The sequence below is a fragment of the Dermochelys coriacea genome, chromosome 7, assembly GCF_009764565.3.
Source record: "Dermochelys coriacea isolate rDerCor1 chromosome 7, rDerCor1.pri.v4, whole genome shotgun sequence".
NCBI lineage: Eukaryota > Metazoa > Chordata > Testudines > Dermochelyidae > Dermochelys > Dermochelys coriacea.
In genome coordinates, this window is record NC_050074.1 from 82,211,555 (window position 1) to 82,236,033 (window position 24,479).

The window sequence follows — 24,479 nt, forward strand, 5'->3', positions numbered from 1 at the left end:
TGAAATCTTAAAGAATATATAATTTTGTAGTCATTACAACAGCTGAATTGGCTGGAGTAACATTAACATTCAACTGGATAAGGGACATAAAGCCTAGCTGCACCTGTTATCTTTTCAGATTCTCCATCAGCTATCCTGGCAATTAAAGGGGGTACCTCAGAAAGCAGGCTTGATCTAATACATTAAATATTGTTTTTGACAATAGTGTAGTATGCTTCAATATGAACAAAATACTAGCCTGGATTACAGCACACACTGGGATACCTGGCAATGAAATACCAGATAAAGATGCAAAAAAAAAAATTTTAAATGGAGAAATTGACATAGATTCCTTTGAGTAAGGAGGAATTTAAGAGCTTAGTTTTTAAAAGGAATGGCAAGAACTGTGGATCAAGGAGAAAAGAGGAAGAAGATTCTATGAAGTGTGCCCTAAAAAGAGGATAATGCACTACTCCAAAGTTATGAAAGGATCAGTGAAGTACTTGTATTTATACTATTAACTAGTCACTGTGGTTTGAACAATCATTTTTATTGATCAGAGACACAAAGATGGGCTATGTAACACATGTAAGGTTAAAGAAGTTGAATCTAGGAAAGAAAGGCTCTTTCTGAAGAATTCAGATGCTTTAAGATGACAGAATATACTATGAGGGGTTTAGTGACAGTATTCTGAAAGTGGGGTAACATTAAAAACTACTATTAGAGCAGGATAAGAGTGTAGTGGCATAAATGTACAGGGAATATCGTAGGTGGCAGTTATATTCAGTAGATGAGTCTGCTTCACTGTAACATATAAGAAGAATGGAGGAGACAGCAGTAGGGGAAGGACTGCTACCAGTAGACCTCTTAGCCCAGGGAGGTAAGGGAAAGAATGATAGAGGCAGCTGCTGAAAGAGTTCCTGGAGGAAGCAGCTGGGGAAGTTGCTACAGGAGGTGCTGAGTTCAGAAACACAAGCCACAAAGAATGACAATCATGCAACCCATGAAGAGTTGACAACTTTCTATTCGCACAAAACTAAACACCCTAGCCCTGCTCCCTGCCAGAGGCCCACCCCCTCTCCAAGACTTCCTGTGTAATCTGATCTTGGTTAATAACCCAAGGCCCCTGAAGCCAAGGGGAGACACTATGCAACCTCTGGCCCTTGAAGCCAAAGGGAGGCCAGGATTGAGAAATACGGGACCCACGGAAAGAGATCCGGGCAATCCCTGAACCAAGAGAAGAGACTGTAGGTCAGAAAGCCTTTATTTCAAGTTTATTTGAACTTACTAACGCTGAACCCCAGCAGGGAAATTTTGTGTTTAACTCTAGACTGTGCCCTGCAAGAAGAGAAACTGAGGCAGGGTGCCACAGAGACATACTTGGCTAGCAGGAGGCAGTACAGGGCAGGCTCACCCTTTTACACTGTCACACCATGAAGGCAGCTCTGAATTACATTGTAAAACTCTGTGGGCTGTGGTTCAGCCATCCTGCAGATAGTCTGAGTTTCCTTCAGAAAGGAACCCTGTCTTCTCCTATCTATACACTTCTAATTTCAAGTTAAAGAAAAAAAGTGACAAGAATAGGCTAGATTACATGATCAGATCACCCAGGAAGTCTTGGAGTCTAGTTGAGTCAGGAACCAAACCCAGGTCTCTGGAGTCTAGTCCAGGGCCCTATCTACTACCTCATCCTTCCTACCTCCGTGCCACAGTAATAACCAAAATACCTTTATTGGCTTAGTGGACAGTGAAAAAATGCACAAATATAGATGAAGAGCAGGAGGCTTTGGGGAATTTTTCTTTTTTTGGTTGAACATGGTCTGGAATTACAGGGGAAAAGAGAAGTATTTCTGTGATAGCTATGCTCACAAACACAAGAACTTAGGAATTGGGCAGTATCTACTTTCACACTGAGGCGAGGCGAGGCAAGGCAACCCCTTCCTCCCCAGAATATGCCTGTTGTAAAAAAAGGGATCTTTCTGCCCTTCCATAGAAGGGCAAATTCTTATACTCATATACTTATACTTTACTCATGCTGATTAGCACCATAATGCATGAGTAGCCCCATTGAAATCAATGACTGAAAGTGGAGTACTCCTCAACATGAGTAAGTGTATCAGAATCTGGCCCACAAATTAATGCTTTATTGACACCCCACTAGAACAAGCTGAATTTTTAATCTGTAAATTTCTTCTGTTTAAAAAAAATACTTAAGAAATAATGGTGGAGTTTATTTAATATTCTATCTAACTCCAGACTTATAAAGGAGCGGTCTAAGAGTAATAGTGGTGTCATTAAAAGTTTTGCTATCGCAGATGTAACATAAAGGCAGAAATTTTCTGCTCTCCCTTTCTTTACCCCTTATCTCTCCCTGAGGCCTCCAGCCCTCTTTTCGTTGCATCTGTGCATGGATATGTTCAAGATGAATGACAACCAGGGTAGACAAAAACAGAAAAGTAAAGTGTATACACAAATAGGTTTTTATTGCTATCTATGACAGAAGCATGCAGATTTTGACTGGCAGACATGTAAAGAGTGATTCTTAATTCATTGGTTTTGAACAAAGTACACCTACAAATCTAGTGCTAGGCTAACATATCAAACCTGTAGAAATTTTCCTCTACAAAGCAAAAAGTGGTTTGGAGTATAGGATGCATACATGTGTGAAGACATGCAAATAGAAAGTTTTAGAAATGGGTTCCTAATGTTTACAGATATAATAAATGTAATAAATTGTTGTAATTTGTACTTGTTTTTAAGTTTGTTTTTAAAAATAGCCATGTTTTTTACTTATGTAATAAGGTAAATGGAAGAATTAGATAAAAGTTTTATGACCCCTTAAAATACAGGGGGGCAATCAATGCGAGTGGACTCTTGCAGGGACTGTGATCTGTGTGTGCTCCTGTGTTGGGAGATGTAACTCGGAAGGATGCAGCCTGGAAGAAGCAGCTAGGAAAAGTAAGAATTCAAAGAACAAATAAAGTTGCCCTTTAAAAAAAAAGCATGGTCAGCATCAACAGAAATTAAAAGTAAGAGGGCAACCTAAAGGGAGTAGAAATAAATACCACACATTATTTTGGAAAAAGGAGAATTTAAACGTCTCCCAATTGCCAAAGAAAACAAAGCGTCAAAGTGAACTTCATTAGCCACTCAAATTGAACAGAACATTGAAGCAATCATTAATCAGCATTTTAAATGCTCTTCTCACCAAAATTAGTGGGAGGCTGTTTATCCATACTAGTCATGCAAATTATCCATCCCAAAAAGGATAAATGCAAAGGTGTAGCCAGAGACACTGTCTACACTGTGAATGGGGAAACCCAAATAAATGCTCTGACATAAGCAAATTCCCAGTTAAGACAGCAAACACCATTCTTAGCTTACTCCATTTTGAGACTCTATGGCAGATCATTACATGTAACCTAGTTTCACAGCTCTTAAAAATAAAAGGATAATGTTAAGGGGTTAAACTTCAACACAGCTTTTGTGATCTTCAGTTCTAATTTAAGATATCTGTGAGTGACAGCCCCACCTAAGACAAAAAGAGCATATTATCTCCTCCAGTAATTTGGACTTTTGCAGGAGAGAGTTCCACAAGGTATTATCTGTGTGGGTGGGACAGAGACAACCCAGAAGTAAAGGGAGAAAGCCGATCAGACAGCCTAGAAGCACAGTAATGAGGCCTTGAGTTAAACCTAGGAGGAAAAGCTTTTTGGGTACAGAAAGTTGGCTGAAAAGGTAGGTTTGGAACAGCAAAAAGAGGAACTGTCACATGCTATTTGATTCCTACTGTGTTCAGAAAAACAGGACTTTGTATATTCCTGGTAGATAAATCAGGCTGCATAGAAGAAAATACCAGACTCCCTTGACAGTTTCTGCTCCCAACTGGAACACCTGCTGGGCCCTTATCTTAGATTAGCCACTCAGGTAAAAAGAGCTAACAGTAATTTTACATATGAGTTACAATCCCTAAGCATAATAAGGAAGGTTGAGTTAATGCTGATTTTGTCCTCTTGTCTGTGGCTTCAAGCCAGACAAGACACACTTTTGTCAAATATTTAATATAATTCCATGTACCAAAATGTTTAACAATGGGTGTTTCATGCATTCAGGGAATATAACGCTTCAGTATATTATGCAATTTCAAAAAAATCCTCAGATAAAGAACAAGAACACAACATAGTTCATTTGTTCAGCAGATTGTAAACTATTCCTGTTCTTTATGATTCACGTGTAAAGGAAAAAAATACTTGCCTTAACTTTGATTGATGAAACTCAGGTTTTCCTGGCACTGAAAGATAGCTGGAAATGTATTTGAATCTGTTTTTTTTCCCCCCTGATCTTTTGAAAAAGGTGCATAAATAAACCTATCAACAGCTACAGAGAACAGGTTCCAGTAATAACACTTACGTAGCTAAGGAATAGCACAGAAATGTAACTCCATGTTTTTTTATTTGGGTTACACATCATAAGTACAGTGAAATAACTACCTCCCTGTGGTATAGCCAGTAGAGCTAGCTTAGCCTTTTATTTTACTTAGCAGTAACCCAAGCAACCTACAGGCCTGTATCCTGTAAGACACTGGTTTAAGCAGGTTAGCATAAGTGAAGCAGGCCTAAAACTCTTAGCACAGATAAAATGGCCTGACAGTTAGATTAGATTTTGGGAAAGTGGGAATAGCTTGCTTAAGAGGAGAGTTGGTACATAACAATACCAGGCAACCCACTAACGCTTCAGCTCTTCATTGTGGTTATCTAACACTGACCTATCGAAGTCATTTGCATGCCAGGGACAGAGCGGGTCCTTTGTCTCTTACCTCCAGATCCCTAAGGAAAGGTGTGAGTATATGAGCATATGCAAGGAATGTTTGTTTATGTCATTTGGAGCTTTCTTGTCTTTACTGATTGTGTTAATAAAAGTGGCTAAGTATTTGCTTTTCCATGTACCCTGGGATTCCCAAGAGGTTATTGAAATTGTTTGTTTAAATTCTGTTGTGCCTGATTCTGGGACTAGAACCCTACTCATTAAATTGGTACTAGTTGGTAACCAAAACAATCATTAACCATTAAAGAATCAGGCTACAGTGGTTAGAAAAATGTCTTTTACATCATGGAAGGAAAGATCCTAAAATTAAAGCATATACTGATCATTGTTAATCTTCATGGCCACAGCCTCACCTGTTAAGACTGGGAGTGGATGGGTCATTACATAAAGTAAAACTATTTCCCTAGGTTATTTCTCCCTCCACCCCACCCCCTACTGTTCCTCAGACGTTCTTGTTAACTGCTTGAAATGGCCCACCTTGATTATCACCACAAAAGGTTTTCCTCCTTTCCCCCTCTCCTTCCTGCTGGTAATAGCTCATCTTAAGTGATCACTCTCCTTACAGTGTGTATGATAAAACCCATTGTTTCATGTTCTCTGTGTGTGTATATAAATCTCCCCACTGTATTTTCCACCGAATGCATCCGATGGAGTGAGCTGTAGCTCACGAAAGCTTATGCTCAAATAAATTTGTTAGTCTCTAAGGTGCCACAAGTACTCCTTTTCTTTTTTGCGAATACAGACTAACACGTCTGCTACTCTGAAACCATTGATTTCAGTGTTTTGGCAATGCATTTTATAGATTGCCAAAATTAAGTCCACTAGAACAGGGACATTTTCCCCCCATTTTGTCCCAAAATGTTGATTGTCTGAAAATTACATCTGGTTTGGGTTTTGCTCAACAAAAACTAAGCCTTCTCAATCCATCTCTTATATGCACAGGGTTTCATTGCTGGCAGAGCTGTAGCTGAGGTACCTTGGAATATTATTATTCTAGATCTCCATTACCACACCAAGGTAATTAGGTGAACGTGGACTTTTTCCATGGCAACCATACACTAGTCATGGCAGAAGTGTTCTGCCATATTATAGCTCCCATACAGTTGAGTTCTACAGTCTCTCCTATGGGAGCTGCCTTTCTGAAGAGTAACTGCAAAACAGTTTGTACTTGAACAGGAATTAGGCATGCTTGTGTAAGGGGACTGTTGCCCCCTTACTAACATTCAGTGGGGATGCTTTGGTTGGCTAGCTCCCAGTACTAAAAGGGGAAGGGTCTATGCGAAACCAGGACCCTGAGATTGATAGTCCCCAGGAACAATGGGGAGAGGCCAATGCCCCAGGTCAGCCTGAATGACAGGGCGAGCAGGCTAATCAGAGAGTCAGGAGGCCAGGGAGGTCCCATCCTCCATGTGAGCTAGAATTGCCTGGGTTGGATAGAGTGGAGCTGAGCTAAGGAGAAAGCAGGGGCCCAAGCTAAGCTGGGGAGCAGAGCTGTGCCAGATCCAGAGGGTCCAGAAAATCAGCCCAGAGAGAGCAGACTCTGTCTGTCCTGGGAGCAGAGCTGCAGCCCCAAAGCTAGAGGCACAGTCCAGAGAGAGCAGACTTGCCCTGGGAGCAGAGCTGCAGCAACCAGAGCCAGAGGGGCCAGAAAAGCAGCCCAGGAAGCAGGTCAGTGCTGAGAGCAGAGTCACAGAAGCAGCCTGCAGAGCAGACCTGTCCTGGGAGCAGAGCTGTAGCAACCAGAGGCAGAAGGGCCAAAGAAGCAGCCCAGGGAGCTGGAGGCAGAGCAGCAGCAGCAGCAGTGCTGAGACAGAGTGGTGCAGTTGGGGTTGGAGCAGTCTGGAGCTGGGTGCGGTGAGCAGCTGGGGAGAGCGAGGGGGACCCTGGGCAGTGGGCCCAGCACAGGGAGACGCCTCAGCCAAGAGGATCTGCAGGCCAGGCTTGGATCGTAACCCCAAAAGGGTGGGGACGACACTGGGAAGAAGGGTCCTACCACTTAGAGCCTGAGAGCGTGTGACCACCACCAGAGCAAATGTCCAACCCACAGCATCCCTGCAACTAGCCCACTTCACCAGGGTAGTGCAGAAGCCAGGAAAGTTCCCCACAATAGCGGGACTATTCCCCCGCTTACACTTGATCTTGGCACATATGCTCATGCTTTATATCTTGTCCTTATTAAAAACCTACCCTTGTTGTCAGTTTAAAAAGAAGGATAATCCATTTCACTGGTTCCTTGTGTTGCCCACTGCCTGGAAAACAGGCCCTCATGTTTCAGTAGTGTACGGTACAACTTATGTCAAAAGGCACTGTCAGCTGTTGTTTTATTTGCAGCTGAAATCTCGGAGGTCCACTTAGACTGTAAGACCCTTATGACAGTCATAACAGATACAGCCATTTCCTGCAATATCCTTGGGAGATCTTATTTAATTAAGTTTTTTTGGGGGGGTCTGTTATATTAAGTGAATTGTTTATGTATTATTGTGGGCCAGGATTGTATGTAACCTCTCAAGGAGGGGGAGATGTGAGACCAGAAGGTTCAAAGGACTATATTGTGCCAAACAAGAATGGACTTTAGGAATAAAAAGTATTAAGTGGTTTTTCTGGGAGATATCTAGGGGGAGATAAATGCAAATGTCTTATGTGTTTATAAAGCACAAAGGCCCATAAGGTTTATCTAGACATCTGTGACAGAATATACCCATGTTCACACTCTATACACTACTATAATAATGTTTATACAAGGTCTGCCTTCTGAGGTACCTTTTTAACACTCATAAATTGCTGATCAATAATATTACTCCTGAGGGAATTCTGCATTACTGCATGTACATAATTAATGAGCCTTGCACATTTTTTTTTTGTGCAGAAAAAAGCTTCTGCCGAAAGGTGGCTGCAGTTCTGCCTTTTGCCCACCAGAGGGTACTGTAGCGATAGAACACAGCAGCAGCTCCCAGCCATCTAGGGAAGAGAAAGAGCCTGCCTTTTTCACAGCGCCTGTCAGGCTAGGTCAGGAGACAGGGTTATGGGGAGACAGACAGCATGGCATGCTGGAGGGGTCAGATGGGACTCATAAGGGCTAGTGGGGGAGGACAGACTGGGTCAGCAGCTGAGTGGGAGTGGAGGCACAGGGCCACATAGTGAGGGGCAGACAGTGCAGAGCTACATAGGGACAGGGGAGTGTCTGGGTCAGGGCACATAGGGATGGGATACAGAGCCGTGGAGGATGCAGGGCCATGTGGAGATGGGGAGTGGGAGTGGAGGGATACATGGACAAGGGATGCAAGAACACCTGGGGACCAGGGAAGATGTGCCTGATTGAATGGGAGAGGCTAGGGGTCAGCCAGGGTCTCCATGGGGGAAGCTCCCTAACAATCCCTCCCTGCCCCCCGAAGAAACCCGTTCCATACTTTTCCCACCCATAGCCAACAACCCTCCAAGTTCACACCCAGGCTTTTTCCCAGCAATTTACTTCCCTCTCTCTAAGCTCCTCAGTCACCCCTGACTCCCCCTAGCCTTTGCATTGCTTCAGGAAATACAGTACTGTATTGTAGTTTAAATGAATTTTTACTCAGAATTTGGTATTAATATGCTTAGTAAGGAATCTATTTGCCAAAAAACATTTCCTGAATCTTTTTTGTTGTCTGTATTATTACAGACATAAATGACCAAAAATAATTGAAACTGGTGTGATTATATTATGTTATTTTGACAAATAAAATATGCAGAATTTTGCAGAATTTGAAAATATTGTGTGCAGAGTTTTTAATTTTTTGGCACACAGTTCCCCCAGGAGGAGTAATGTCATGGCAAAATGCATGTGGCAGCATTATACGAAGTTATAAAACACAAGCTGACATCATGACTATATATATTTTCCAGATAAGTCTGGGGAGTGGCCAAACCAGTTCCTCAGCCACAAAGGGCAAGTTGATGCCTCAGTCAGGTGTAAACAAGGCAGATGGACCATTATCTGCTAAGTGGCCATTCTTTGGCAGGAAAGCAGGCAGGGTCAAAAATCTACATTTTAGCAAAGAAACACCATGGAGTTTCCTTCCACATAGGCTCCTTGTCTCTTAGTTCTCAGCTAGAAATGCTTTTCAAGAGGGGAACTGAAACTATAAAAAAAGAGGGACAGACACTCCAAGGGACCTCTCTCTCCCTCCCTGCCCATTACCTTCTCTGCATTTTAAAAGACAAAGGAAGCAGCTATTCGACCCTGGGGGAGAGGTCTTGACCTGAAAGAGTTTGGTCAGTAATCTTGCTGGTAGCATGTGGTGAGAAGTTTTGCTTCAATCTATTAAAGTTAAGTTAGGCACTAGTAAGTGTTTTATCTTTATTTTTCTTGTAACCATTTCTGAATTCTAGGCCTCATTACTTGTACTCACTTAAAATCTCTCTTTGTAGTTAATCCACTTGTTTTACTGTTTTATCTAATCCAGTTTGTTTAAGATGAAGTGTCTGGGCAACCCCCTTTGGGGTAACAAGTTGTGAACATATTAGTTTAAAGGAATAACAGACTTGATATATTTATACTGTCCAGTAGAGGGCAGGGCAGTACAGGGCAAATTTCTGGAAGAAAATTAGGGACTGGGAGTGTGTTGGGGTCACCCTGTAGTAATCTTTAAAGCTAGTAACCACCAAGGTGTGGCTTGCTGACTGTACCACACACAGTCATAGCTGAGAGTGACTTTCATGCTGATAGCTATAGTAGCAAGGCTTTGTAAAGGGCATCCCAGGTTGTAGGGCAGGGATGACACAGCTACTCGTTGATCTGAATTGTGTCCTGATATGTCACAACATCTAAGGCACATTTTGAAGATATTAAAGATTGATTTAATTACTAAATGTTGCTAACCATGCCATGGGTGGTCAGGCCTAGTGGTGAAGGCAAGAATTTAGTGTATCAGTTAGAGTTGTATCCAGGGTGGGCAGAGTACAGGAAACAAGCAACTGGGTTCGCTGGTTGCCTAGCAGCACAATTAGTCAGGGAGCAGGCCAGCTGCTGTGCTGTTCCTAACTGGGCTGGTCCCTGACACCAACCCTGTGAGGTTTTTTAAAAGAAAAAAAAATATAATTTTTATTTATTTTTCCAGATACAACAAATATGCCAAAATACAAGATTCCCCATAATACACAAAGTAAATAAAGAGGATTAGGATAAAGAGAGGGGAGGGGAAGCAACATAACTATCTGTAGGTTCTATGTTAAACATAGACCTCTAAAAAGTCATTTCTGTGAAGTGCCAGTGGTTTGTTAGTTGTGAGGTTAGCCATAACACCGAGCCAGGCATCAATATTTGGTGGGGATTAACTTTTCCATTTTTGCAGGATTAATTTTTATAGCTACCACAATTGTATGTTGGAACTACGCTGCTTTGTTACCACATAATCTCCACCTATCAGGGTCATATCCGAGAATTAAATCTAAGGGGGAAGGCTCCAGCTTAGTACCCAATGTCAAATTGGTCCTCTGACCCACCTCATACCTGAAATTCTTGATATGGGGGCACTCCCAAAACGTATGAGCTAAGGTAGCAATATTCCAAGGGAATTGCATTTCCAGGAGCAATCAGCATTTATGAGGCCCATTACTATTAGCCTCTGTGGGGACCAGTATAAAAATACGTTTTGGTGAATAAACTGTAGTATCAGGTCTATAGTTGCTTTTTTAACATTAGATACAATTGTATTCCATTGGGTCAGAGATAGTTGCTGAAATATGCTTACGTGACTGGGAAGCAATTTGACTGGGATTTGCCTATATTCTCAGATAGCATATGGAGTTTCCATGCAAAGGGAGATGCAAACGAAGAAAGCCCCCCAGCCCCATACACTGCAGCATCACCAGAAAATCCTGTCCCTGTGCCTGCCTAACAACGGTGAAATGGAGAAGGAAAGAAAGACACATCACAACTTTATTTTGCCAGGTTTCAGATGTGCACCACAGAGCCCATGCCTTTTCACAGCAACAGGACACTACTCTGTGTTTCTCCAAATGCCAAACTGCATCCTTCTCCTACCCCCATTTCCCCCAGCTTGTGCAACATGGCTCAGTGTGGGGAGAGACCAGATACCAGGAACACAGACAATAAAAATTTCATAATCTTCCAAAGAAGAAAGGGCTGCTGTGACTAACGTTTCCTCATTTTTCCTAGACAGCCAATGCATTCCCTTCTGCTTTCAGGATGTAAACCCCATCCACCTCAACCCCACCCCCTTTCTATCTAGCTCCAGTTTGTATTGGGACAGTGTAACATGCTGCTGTAAACACCCAGAGCGCTAAGCCACTGTTACCTCTCTGTCTCAGTATGAGTGAGCTTTGTTGGAGATTATACTGTGTGTAGCTTCCTGCTACACGAGTCTGTATTCCTTAGCAGCAAACTCCTCAAGGCGATCCTGGCCCAAACCTGGCCTATCAGGGAACAATCAGTGAACTCCAGCCCTTGAGCTCCTCAGAGATGTTTCTCTGCAATGCATAGCCTCTATCACTGGGCACTCACAGAAGATATTCATTTTGCTGCTCTTTTAAAGAATCAGTACATTATAGCTTATTAATTGGGTAAACGCATCTTTCCCTTCAAGCACAGCACTGAGTTGGTTTATAATAAAAATAAAACCTGTTTATTAACAAAAGGACATAGGTTAAGTGATATGAAACAAAAGGAATAAATATAGAAATAGTTTTTTAAAAAGTTAAAAATATGGTTTCTAATGACTAAGACCTAACTTTAAAAGCTACAGTTTTTATTCAAAATTGTTTCCTCACAAATCTTCCTTTCCCAGCAATAGCTGGCTTACTTAGCCAGGCTCCATATAGAGTCCAAGGTGCTGGTTTTCCTTGGCTCCTTAGATGAAGGATAATCCAAAGTCTTTTTGTGTATCCTTATATCTCAAAATCTACCTTTGTTTCAAGGGTCACATTAAGCCATTGGAGTTCAGTCACCTGTCTTCTCTGGGGGGGCCAACTCCATCTTGAATAAAGTGTCCTCTGCTGTGTTCCCATGTGATCCTGCTCCAATTTTACAATGTAAATGTTATCTTCATACAACTTCAGCTACAAATTAATAGCCCATTGAATTAGGCCACACCTCATTTGGCCTCTTTCCTTTGTCTTTAGAAAACCTGTTATTGACTCCCTTGATGTGCCTAGTTTAAACACTTTTCAGTCACAGACTGTAACGCATAATGTCAGTGAGTATCCATGATTCCACACATAGCATTCTCCCATACATTTCACAATGATATTATTGATGAGTGAGTTATTAGTTTTCAGATGATATCTCACAAGGCATATTGTGTACAAATATAATTGCAGTAGTATTTAGGTCTGAACACAGGGTGCCTAGGGTTGCCGATGATAAAATTGGAGTGGAGGGGGGTGGTAGAAGTACTGAGGCTATGTCTACGCTACACAGCTTTTAGTGACACTTCCATGCAAGCCATGACAAATTTGGCTTTAAACTCTTAGCTCTTCCATATCAGCATTTAAATGTCCTGAAAAATAAACCTGCTGGAAATTTCTAAGGTGCACCATAGGGCAGGGGAGGGCAAACTGTGGCCTGTGGGGCAGGTCCCTCCCAATCAGGGCTTTCAATCCAGCCCGCAGGATTGCCAGCCCCATGACACAGAGGGGTAGGGCAGGCTTCCTGCCTGCCCTGGCCCATGCTGCTCCCGCAAGCGGCTGGCACCATGTCCCTGCGGTCCCTGGGTGGGGGAAAGGGCTCCGTGTGCTGCCCTTGCCTGCAGGAACAGGGAACCGTGGCCAATGGGAGCTTCGGGGGTAGTACCCACAGGCAAGGGCAGTGCATGGTGAACCTGCCGCCCCCTCCCCCAACCCCAGGAGCCACTGCCGGACATGTTGGCCACTTCCAGGAGTGGCATGGGGCCAGAGCAGGCAGTGAGCCTGCCTTAGCTCTGCTGCGAACCACTGCCACCCTGGAGCTGGTCAAGGTAAGTAGCGCCAGGGCAGAGCCCACACCCCGAACCCCTCCTGCACCCCATACCTGAACCCCCTGCCCTGAGCCCCCTTACCCCCTGCCTTGAGCCCCCTGTCACACCCCAACCCCCTGCCCTGAGCCCCCTGCTGCACCCCGCACCCCTCCTACATCCCAATCCCCTGCCCTGAGCCCCCTGTTGCACCCCGCACCCCAACCCCTTGCCCTGAGCCCCTTCCTGCACACCACATCCCCTCCCGCACTCCACACTCCCTCCTGCACCCCAAACCCTTGCCCCAGCACTACATTCATGGCCCTGCATACAATTTCCCCACCCAGATGTGGCCCTCAGGCCAAAAAGTTTGCCCACTCCTACCATAGGGCAAAGACAAAGAAAGCCAGTGGCACTCCACTAATAAATTTAACTAATAAGCTGTATTTCCTGATGATTAGTTTCTTTCCTTTGTTCATTCTCTTCCCATAAATCCTTGTTATCCATCAGATTCTACCACAATACATACAATATTTATTTAACCACATTTTCCCAGTGCTTTTTCCATGCCATTTCTTCTATTTGTTAGCATTAAAGTCACAACAACCAGCTTTAACTTGGAAACAGGAGGATTCAGAGACCAAATAAGTCAGTATGAATCTTGCCCACACCATACATGTAAAGGGCGATGCCAAAAACTTGCCAATGAAGGGGGACGTTAATTTAAATTTTTTTTTTAAATTTCAAAAAAGAACTAGATAAATTCATGGAGTATAGGTCCATCAATGGCTATTAGCCAGTATGGGTAGGAATGGTGTCCCTAGCCTCTGTTTGCCAAAATCTGGAAATGGGTGATAGGATGGGTCACTTGATGATTCCCTCTGGGGCAGCTGGCATTGGCCACTGCCGGAAGACAGGTTATTGGGCTAGATGGACCTTTAGTCTGACCCAGGATTGGCCGTTCTTATGTTCTTACCATAGTTCTGGAAATTAGTTGTATATCTAGTAAAATCATTGTTCTCTGGTATGCTGGCCAAAGGGCCTTTTGATGAGTTATTAAATTGACCCCCTCTTATGGGGAGATCATTTAGAGCAACGGTTCTTAACCAGGAATGCGTGTACCCCTGGGGGTAAATCAACTCATCTCGATATTTGCCTAGTTTTACAACAGTGCTACATAAAAAGCACTAGAAAAGTTAATACAAGCTAAAATTTCATACAGACAATGACTAGTTTATATTGCTCTATATACTTATGCTGAATTGTAAGTTCAATATTAATATTCCAATTAATTTATTTTATAATTATATGATAAAAATGAGAAAGTAATTTTTTCAGTAATAGTGTGTTGTGACACTTTTTTGTATTTTTATGTTTGATTTTGTAAGTAAGTAGTTTTTAAGTGAGGTGAAACTTGGGGGTGTGCAAGACAAATCAGACTCCTGAGAGGGGTACCGTAGTCTGGAAGAGTTGAGAGCCACTGATTTAGAGGTTTAAGGGGAATTACAATCTTGATTTCCTGCTGTCTCGGGTAGAGTATGACTATAACCATTGCTAATATGCTCAGAGCCCACTTTTGTATTTCTTCTGGATCCTCATCCTGTTCCACCAACCCACAATATTTTGTTCTCTAACTCCAGCCACTTTTCTGTGTATTTTTACAATTATATTTTATTTTATTAATTATTGTACATTCTTTGCCAGGTCACCATCAGTCCCCACACTTAGCTCTCTGTCTTTGCCCCTCTGGTTACCAGCCCCTCATTGTACTGATCTGATACTGCTCCTCACACTGACCAACAAGAGGCATTCCTTCCACAGATGCTAATTTAGCACACTGAAAACTACTAGCCCAGAAAATGCAATAAGGGAACTGTGTGAGTGTAAACAGCTATAATCACATACCCCATGGCACAGCTAGTTTTCAGCTGAAATGTTTGGACCTGTTGTTATAATGCTTCATAAGCACATTGAAATGCTCCATAACTGAGGAGAATATTGCTTGTAAACATTGCTTGATCTCTTGAACTGTACAACTATATTGAGGCCAAGCTCTGCAGTCTTTACTTGGGCTGAGTAGTTACTCATACAAGGTAGATGACTTCAACAAGACTACTTAAGGATTAGATTGTGAGTAAGCATTGTAGGATGAATAAAGAATTTAAATGTATAGAACTATGCTTAACAATATAAAGATCATTCTAAATCATCAAACTTATTCAGTAGCTAAAATACAATACATATAAAGTTCTAAGTATGATAACTTTGCCTCTCTTTGAACCTTAATGAGATAATTTATTTCAACTCTATATTTATCTAGAGTAATTTGTGGACTGTTGCTTGATTCTAGGTACTCTGCCAGAACATAAAGCAGTTTGTGCCACTTGTGAATGTGGAATGTGTCTCATTGGGATGAAGCCAAAATATACCCTCAGGGAAAAATTCTGGTTGATGCTGTGCCTTTTAAGTGGATTTTGCTCCAATTTAAAAATAAATAAATATTCCGCAAAGTCTTTAAGAGTAAAATTTTGCTTTTGCAAGATCCATGTTTTTTTGGCCTCTTAATGAGATCAGCAGTGTCTTACATTGTTATGATGCTTTTCAGCCCAAAGCAAAGGCTCGTCTTCCGTCAAAAGCCCAATTCAAGTAGCTTTTTGCAAGAAATCTCCATGCAAGTCAAACCTTAGCACACACCCCCTCCCGTAGGCTAAGATGTCTGTATACTTTGTGTGGAACATACTGTCCAGCAGTTGCACATACTCATACCCCACTCATGTTTCTGTTCTTCCTCCATCCCAAATAGTCCTGTGTGCTGATGCAGCAACAACTGCCGTGAAGTGTGTGTGCACTTCCGTGTGGAGTGGAGTCCCATAGCCCAACTGCAGCTTGATCACCCCGTCTGCACGGTAGCTCTGCAGTATTTAGTGCCTTGAATGCTCATGGAGCATATTTCTCTCAAATATTCCTTATCTCAGTACCAAAGCTCCACACAGATGTGGTGCCTCATCACTTTTACGTTGAAATAATGTACATCATTAGTAAAGAATAGTTACACTGAGGTTCTGTAATGAGTCATGTAAATAACAAGGAAAGAGCCATGTAGTGAGCTGTAGCTCACGAAAGCTTATGCTCTAATAAATTTGTTAGTCTCTAAGGTGCCACAAGTACTCCTTTTCTTTTTATGTAGCCTTGGGAGTCTTCGGGGGGGGGCGGGGCGGGTGCATGGGGAGCTGTCATAAATTCAGCACAGCCAGGGAGAATCCTGCGAGGTCCACGTGAGAGAGAAACGGGCCGGATTCGCTTCGCTTGGCCCAACCAGCCAGTCAGGCGGGATACAACTTGCGCCTTTGCCCGAAAACAAGATGGCGGAAGCGTCGGCCTTTGAGCCATATGCCCCGAAGCAACATGGCGGCGAAGTGCCTCATCCAGAGCAACGGGCTACGCTCTCTCTCCGCGACCTCCACGGCAGGAGCCCGCCTCTTGGCGCGTGCGTAGTAGCGACGTCTTCCTTGCTGTGGCGACGGCGACACTGGCGGAGCACGTGCGGGGGGGACGCACGTTTTAATTTAACGTCAGCAGTAGGCGCCGTGGCCCTTTTCCGCTCCGGCCTAGGAGGCATGCGTAGTGGGGAGCCGCGGCAGCGTCTGTGTGTGTGGGCTGGATGGGTTTGAAATGGCTCCAGTGAGGCCTAGCCTAGCCTGGCTCAGGTACGGGGGGTGCACGCGGAGTTCGGACGAGAGGCTCCGAAGGGAACGATCGGGTGGCGGGGGGGGGCCTCCGGGCTGCCCCGGGAGCAGGCCTGTCTAGGCAAGACGGGATCCCCTAGGGGTAGGCCCCGCTCCAGCGTTCAGGCCCCGCATTGTTGGCGGGGAGGAGCCGCACGGAGCCACTTGCTTCGCCTGGGCCCTTTCTGAGCAGATTCCATCACTCAGAGGCCTTTGGCCTCGCTCGGTGCAGAGGGAAGCTTCCTCACGGCCACCTGCCCTCAGCTTCCCGCACCGAGACTCCCTCCCTCGGACCTGTCCCCCGCCCCCGCCGCCTCACGAGGGCGCGCAGCGACTCCCTCAGAGCAGCCCCTGCCGCGTTCACGGTCTGTGGCTGTTCAGGTTGCAGGCCCAGGCTTCGGTACTTCGGGGCTTCGCGCACTGTAGTTACTGTGAGTTGCGGGGAGCGCTCCCTTTCGCCTTAGTTGTTACCGGGATTCTGCGAGGTGGCTCTTGGGGCGGGATTTATGCAGGGCCCACCGCGGTAGGGTTCTGCTCTATGCCTGGGGTCCCATGGTGCTAACTGTAATACAAATGGCAATGAATAGTCATGTTTGGTAGACAAATTTACGTCGCAACCCTGTACATATGTATGTGAGTCATTCCTGTGAGATCAGTGGGACTCTCTGTACATAATTAAATGCATAATTAAATAAAAGTGTTAAAGCTTTAGTTATTTTGCAAATGACGACTGTTCAGGTTAACAAATAGTCTGAATTGAAAAAGTCCAGGTATAGGTGGGGAGCAACAGATAGCTTCTGTAGTAAGTCTGGCTGACCCAGGGGGCTTTTAAGCTTTCTCTCTAAGCCACAAGAACTGTTTCACTGGATGTCCCACTTTTTACTTATTTAGGGTGTCTGTGCTGTCCACCCCCAAAAAGTGTGTTCTTGACTCTGGTTAAAATAGCAGTGAAGGAAGGTACAGCAACTCAAATTAGCAGCATGAGTTCAATCTGGCTTTAACTTGCACTCCTAACTCGAGTTAAAAGCAGAATTGCTGTCTCTTCACTGCTATTTTAACCTTCCTATTTAAAGGAATGCTCTCTGGATGTTACTTTCCAATTGTACTGCAAGGCAAAAGTGAGTTATGCCCAAAGTTTATATAATGCATGTTTCTACTAACCATGTTTGGGGAGTGTGTGACTTTGAGCACAAAAATAATTTTTGCCTATTTAAAAATAGTTTTATTCTTCTGTGGAATCCCCCCAGATGTCATTAGAAATCTTAGTTTAATTCAGTTTTCAGCTTTTCCTGTACATTTAAATAGTTCTAGTTTTGCTGTCAAGATGAAGGGTTCTTCAGTGTCTCAGTGAGACTAAGATCTGATTCCATAATTTGTTAGACTGCACATAGATTTGACAGAGCTCAAAAGCCTTTCATGTTGAACACCAGACTCGTATATAAAAAGGAATCTTTGAACTAGGAATGGAATAGTTAAATTTGTGGAACATGTTTTAAAATACTGTTAATGTTAGCTGACGCATTTATAATAGTAGCTGCTTATTCATTTTAATAGATCACAGTTATAGAAGATTAAAACACTGAGGATTTTGCCTTCCATCATGGCTCAGTTTGGAGGACAGAAGAATCCCCCATGGGCTACTCAGTTTACAGCCACTGCAGTATCTCAACCAGGTCAGTTTGTACATCATTTAATGTTTGAACCCTGACATCTAGTTGAATTGCAGATTCTACAGTTGTGCGGAGTTAAGAATGATATAGTGCTAACAGAATATTTACCAAACAAGTCAGTTAACCTTTAAAGGTTGACTCTTATATTTGAATGACATAATAATGGTGATCAATTAGGTATCTTAGTGAACAACTTATATCTACACAATGGGTGTTTGCTTTTTGCTTATTACTGAATGTATTTGTATATTATAGTAAGTACTGCTTCTTTGAGAATCGCTTGTATAGATTCCTATTTGTGGGATGTCCTTGCACTTTCTGTGCAAACTGGAAGCTTCTATCAAAGTTCCCTGCACCACAAGTCCCGTCTTGATGTTCAAAAGAGTATTTTTCAATCATCGTGGCCATTATCTTAATGCAATTTAAAATCCCCAATCAAATTACAGGCTAACCTGTTTGAAGCTATGTCAACTGGCTGTATTTTAGGGTGGGACTCTCCTAGATGTAAAGGAGTATAAAGATTCCCAAGCAGCAACTTGAATCTGAAGATTGCTGTATAGTTGTCAAAGAAATCAAGTGTTTTGGTACTTCTGTTACTGTGGGCTTGCTAGGACCCGAAAGAGGCACTCCAGAACTAAACTTTGTGGGTTATTTCAGTATTAAGATTGCAAAGTCAAGCACTTGGAAGTTTTTTTTTTTTATTAAAAAAAAAAGCTGGAATTAAGATTTGTGCAACTTGAATTTGGTCCCCTTGTGCATATGTATTATGATACAGGCTTTAATTACAGTCACATACTATTTCATTCCACAGGGCCTATGCCTAATTCAATGTGCAGGATGGATGATGCTCAGTTAATGAGCAAATAAGCAATATTTTGTTTTCCCGTTGTTCAGTGTGTGGCTTTACTTTAGGCCTTATTTACAGCACACTAGTCAAACACTGCTCTAAAGCCAGACTTATTAATTTTCTCATGGGCTTTTCTGTGAAACGCATCAGTATAATATCAGAGTGTTTCATAAACACAAATTAATTTGTCTCCCAAATTCTCTGTGAAATGAGAGGGTATTTTCATCCCCATTTTACAGATGGGAAACTGAGGCACTGAGTAAGATCAAAAGTATGCACTGATTTTATGTTTTCAATTTGAGATGCTTAGGACTTGATTTCATAAGCTGCTTAGCATTATAGGTGACTATATAGTCAAGCACAGCTCCCATTGACTTCAGCTGCAGCTGAGAGTGCTCAGCACTTTTACAAAAATGAGGTTCCAGGGTCTCAAGCTGGGCATCCACAAAAAAATAAGAAACACACAGTTAGTGACCATCTATGAAAACTTTGGTTTAAGAGACTTGCTTAGCATCACACAGGAACTTGGTGGCAGAGGCAGGGATAGAATCCAGTTCTCCAAGGCAGTATTTAACTGTTTTAACCATGAGATCTTTTTCTTTCTGCTGTCATCTGTGTCATTTGTTACTCATCTTCCAACTTCTGTAACAAATGAGGCAGGAATTCTGCAAACAAGTCTCCTTCATTAAACAGTCCTAATTCATCCTCCGAGCAGGGCCATCCTGTGCACTGAATGAGGTAGGGGTTCTGTGGCATAATAGAGTATGTGATCATGTAAGTGAAGACTCATTCCCCAATGCATAGTCATTAGGGGGCCAAATTAAGGTTACGCAAACAACCTTAACTGTGGGCATTTCCTAACTTTTGAGTGCTTGACTTTGCAACCTTAATAATGTTCTTAGTATATTTTTTTAATGTAATTTTCTGGCTTATAAAAAAAGCAAACTGAAAAAACAAATTCCATCATACGGCAGTATATTGACACCCACATGGATTATCACAGTTGGAACCTTTAATTCCATTGCACAGACCAATGCCATTTGACCTAATGGAGTAACTGATAGAAGATAACATGCAACAGTAGAGGGGGATGAAACCTATTGGCAAAGTATTTGCTGACAGCAGGAGGAATGTTGAGAATCAGAAATCTTTGGTTCCATCCCAGGCTCTATAGGGGAATGTGTTGTGGGGAGCACAGGCTTTTCTGCTTGTTCCCCTCTCTTGAAGTTTAACCCCCTTTGCCCTGTCCCTCAAACTTGTCCTGGTCCTTTCTCTTCCCCACACCAGTTTCCTTGTTCCAATCCCATTTTCCTTGCCTATCGCATCCCAATCACCACTCTTTAGGCTTCTCATCCCCATCCTAGTTTCATTACCTAGCCAGTTGCAGTTCCTCCTCCCATTTCCTTGTCCAAGCTCTCTCCCCCTCCAGTCAGATTCTCCCAGCTCTGCTCCCTGTCTCCTTGTCTTTGTCTCATTGCCAAACCAGTGGTAGTCTCCCCTCTAGCTCCTCCCCCTGCCCTCCAAAGCCAGTTGGCGCCCAGTTTTCGCCCTTCCCATTTCCCTCAAGCAGCTCCTAGTCTCCTTGACCAATTAATCTTATTTCTCTTTCTTCCCCTCCAATTTAGTCAGTTTCCTTCTGCCCCCCAATCTCACCAGCCTTCTTGTCCCTGCGTATTCCTTTCCCCTTTGCATTTGATTCAGATGGCTTCCTCCTCCACACTCTGACTGCCAGCAGAGGGAGCCATTGAGAGCACAGGAGAGAGACTTCCTGCATTGTTAAAGTGCTTGGTCCTGCCCTGGTTCAGAGCCTCCATTGCAGGGAAGTACAGAACTGCCATAGCCCGCTTGGCCTGGCACACATTCAGTTGCTCTATGGGGTTGGTACATGCACAGAGCTGAAGGAGGTGAGGGACCAGGCTCTGGAGTTGGTGCAAGAGCCAACTGGTCAACAGTAGGAGAAGTGAGAGACTTGAACATGCTCAGTGAGGATGGACTCTCCAGAGTTTAGCTGTTAAATTCTAGCAAGCCTTTACTGAACATTTCTCAAAGGCTTATAACATGGCCAAATTTGAGTGGATTTTTATGGGGAGGGCAAAAGGCACATTCTAGACTCAAAAGCTTCCTCCTCTCAAATTTCAAGTGCCTGTTCCAAAGCATGGAAGTGCTAGTATTTTGAAGAGAAGGTCCCAAGGACTCTTTAATGTGGTCAAAATAAGGTATTCCCCCCCATCTTCATTCTGTCATGTAAATTTTCAACTGAAACTATTAAAGTTTGGCAAAGTTATAAGCAACTTTTCTTCAGTAACCTTCTCTGTCAAGATTGCAGCTTGCAACACAGTAAAGATACTTGGTTTCATGGCTTCCTGCATCTATTGGTTGCAAGACTTGGAATAAAGCCTTTCTGCACTGGTTTAGGGTAGATATTATGGTGATGAGCACTACAGAAAATCTTGAGAATGAGTTTCATAGATGCAAGCATATTTGCAAATCCTGGTAATAGCACTGGACATGTCCCGTAAATGCCTGCAAGGGTTTCTTCTTTTTCCATCAGCAGTGATTGTGACACCCGTTAGGTTTTGGCTGCAAACTTTAGTAGGGACCATCTTCGGAACCAAGATTTTTGGATAACCAGTGAAGCTAAATTTTTTATGAACTTCTTTGAACCTAGAACAATCTGATTTTGGCTTGAAAGCTTTTCTTTTTCTAATTAAAGGAAAGTCTCTGCAAATCTTACACCATGGCTATGTGCTATATCATTGGTTTTCAAACCATTTGTATTCGTGACTCCTTTCACACAGCAAGCCTCTGAGCATGACCCCCCCTTCTAAATTAAAAATGGGGGGGGATAATATAATGGGGGACAACCCCTATGTATCCACTTTATGACCCCCAGTTTGAGAACTCCTGTGCTATATTAATTGACAATGGGGAAAATGAAAATCTTGTGGCACTTGGACAACCCAACTTTGGCAGTGATACACTCTATCTCATCTTGAACCTTGGGCTTTTATACCAGCTGGGAATAGTTTTTTTGCAAGCACTTTGGAGGACAGGATTAGAATGCAAAATGACCGTGACTAATTAGAGAATTGGTCTGAAATCAACAGGACAAAATTCAATAAAGACAAATGCAAAGTACTTCACTTAGGAAGGAAAAATCAAATGCACAACTACAAAATGAGGAATAACTGCTGAAAAAGATCTGGGGTTGATAATGGATCACAAATTGAATGAGCCTTTTCTGTAACTACATTACATTGTTGACTAATATTCTGGGGTATATTAATAGGAGTATTGTATGTAGGACCCAGGAGATAATTGTCCCACTCCACGGGGCACTGTGAGGCCTCATTTGGAGTATTGTATCCATTTCTGGGATCTACACTTTAGGAAAGATGGAGACAAAGTGGATAGCATCCAGAGGAGAACAACAAAAACAAAAGGTTTAAAAAATCCTGACGTAGGAGGAAAGATTTAAAAAATTGGACATGTTTAGTCTCGAGAAAAGAATATGTGGGGGGACCTGATAAGTCTTCACACATGCTAAGGACTGTTATAAAGAGGACGCTGATCAGTTCTCTGTGTCCGCTGGAGGTAGGGACAAGAAGTAACAGGCTTAATCTGTGGCAAGAGCGATTTGTTAGCTGTAAGGAATTCCAAGAGAGGTTCTATTAGAGGTTTTTGAAAACCGTTTGGGCATACATTTGTCAGGACTGGTCTAGATTTACTAGTTCCTACCTCAGTGCAGGGGAATGGACTTGAATGACTTCTCAAAGTCCCTTGCAGCCCTACGTTGTTATGATTTTATGATCTTCTGGGGAGGAGCACTAGCACAGTGGACAGCCTCATTCCAAAGTATACATTGCTCAGCATAACTGATCTCTCAAGTCTTCAGTGTTAACCTGCATATTTCAAAAATGAGGAAAACTTCCTTTAGATCGCTTTCCCTCTAAAGAGAATTCGTATTCCTTTCTGTTTTAATCAAGAGGACGTAGAGGTTCAGATTCTTTGAAAGATGCTTTTGCATGTATTCTAGAGTCAGGAGCACCTATGACTCTCCTTTCATTCTAAATTGAATCCAGAAATTTTAAAAGAACTTTCTAAATTTGCCAATTCCATTGCTGATTTGGTTAAGAATGTCTTCCTCGCTTGGGGAAGAGTATGTGCAGGAGAGACAAATGGCAAGTCTTCTCTGCTTGAGTTTCAATCAGTGTCACTCTCTGGAAGGTTTTGGGAGTAGTTCATCCATCAACTTGTGCTCAAGACCCATGTCCTTTGTGGCTGTTATGGCCTATGGAGGAGAACTGAGTACATTATTGGTAGTGATTGTCAGCACATCTGAGGGTGCTCTTGATGATGGGCTGTCACTCTTCCTCTCGAGTAGCACTCTCTCTTTCTAATGGTGCTCTTAGAATCATAGAATCATAGAATATCAGGGTTGGAAGGGACCTCAGGAGATCATCTAGTCCAACCCCCTGCTCAAAGCAGGACCAATCCCCAATTTTTGCCCCAAATGGCCCCCTCAGGGATTGAACTCACAACCCTGGGTTTAGCAAGCTTCTTGTGTGGTTCTGTGGGGTCCCATCTCGTCGTCATCTCTTGCTTAATGTGCATGTGATGTTGGGAGGAGACATGAGTTGCAATGTCTGCAATATGGTGATTAGACACAGCTTGAGTACTCCATCCCTACTGACAATATGGATGATTGCATTACTCAGTGTCTGGGCGAAATTGGAACATGTAATGAGCATCTAGGACCTCCTACTAATAGAAACTGCTAGGACTTTATTTGAAGAGGGCAGTCTTATCATTTTCATTAAAGCGTACAGAAGTCTAAATGCTCAAGAAGCTATTGTTTTGCAGTATAGATTACTTTACTGGGAATAATCATAAGACGACTGAGTCAGATACCAGCAATATATAGATATTTCCATTACAGCTCATACAAACACTATCATTCACTTATCTCAAGGCCTGCACAGCCAAGATCAATACCTGGATAAAGAGTAGTTGGATGAAGTTAAACCCTGGCATGACTTGGATCACTTTGGAAAGGACAGGAAAAATTTTGGAAGAATATGCTGCCACACTAACATGAGTCTGTGGAGAACATCTGCCCCCAGATTGTCAAATTCAAGTGCATTGTTCTATACCTTGTTGATGCTTTATACAATCCGGAATCTCGTATAGTGACAACTATAAAAAAGCTACTTTTACTGTGCCCTATCCTATCTGATGCAGTCCAGGTCTTAACCTTCCATGTATTTGTGACTTTGAGGTTTGATATATTGTAATGCAAAATAACTGGGTAAGAGAGCACCTACATTGGGGAGAGGGATGGGGGGATGACTTCTGGTGCAGAAATCAGTGACCCATCTTCTGACTAAGAGGTTGATGAAAGTACATTATCACTGTACTTCGTTCACTTCACTGGCTACCTTTTGAATATGTAGTAAAAATTATGGTGGTGATCCAATAAACCTTATGTGAAGACTAGTGCCCTGACATG

The 24,479-nt window shown here is 42.9% G+C and overlaps 1 protein-coding gene across 1 annotated transcript in view; it reads left to right on the forward strand.

The window, feature by feature from the left end:
- Window positions 1-16,361: 16,361 nt before the first annotated feature.
- Window positions 16,362-24,479, forward strand: part of CCAR1 (cell division cycle and apoptosis regulator 1) — a 44,319-nt gene continuing 36,201 nt past the window's right edge. Inside the window, 2 exon segments of the mRNA XM_043519335.1 lie at window positions 16,362-16,884; window positions 18,008-18,126. Of these exon segments, the coding sequence (XP_043375270.1) occupies window positions 18,054-18,126 (73 nt within the window). The 5' untranslated portion in view covers window positions 16,362-16,884; window positions 18,008-18,053.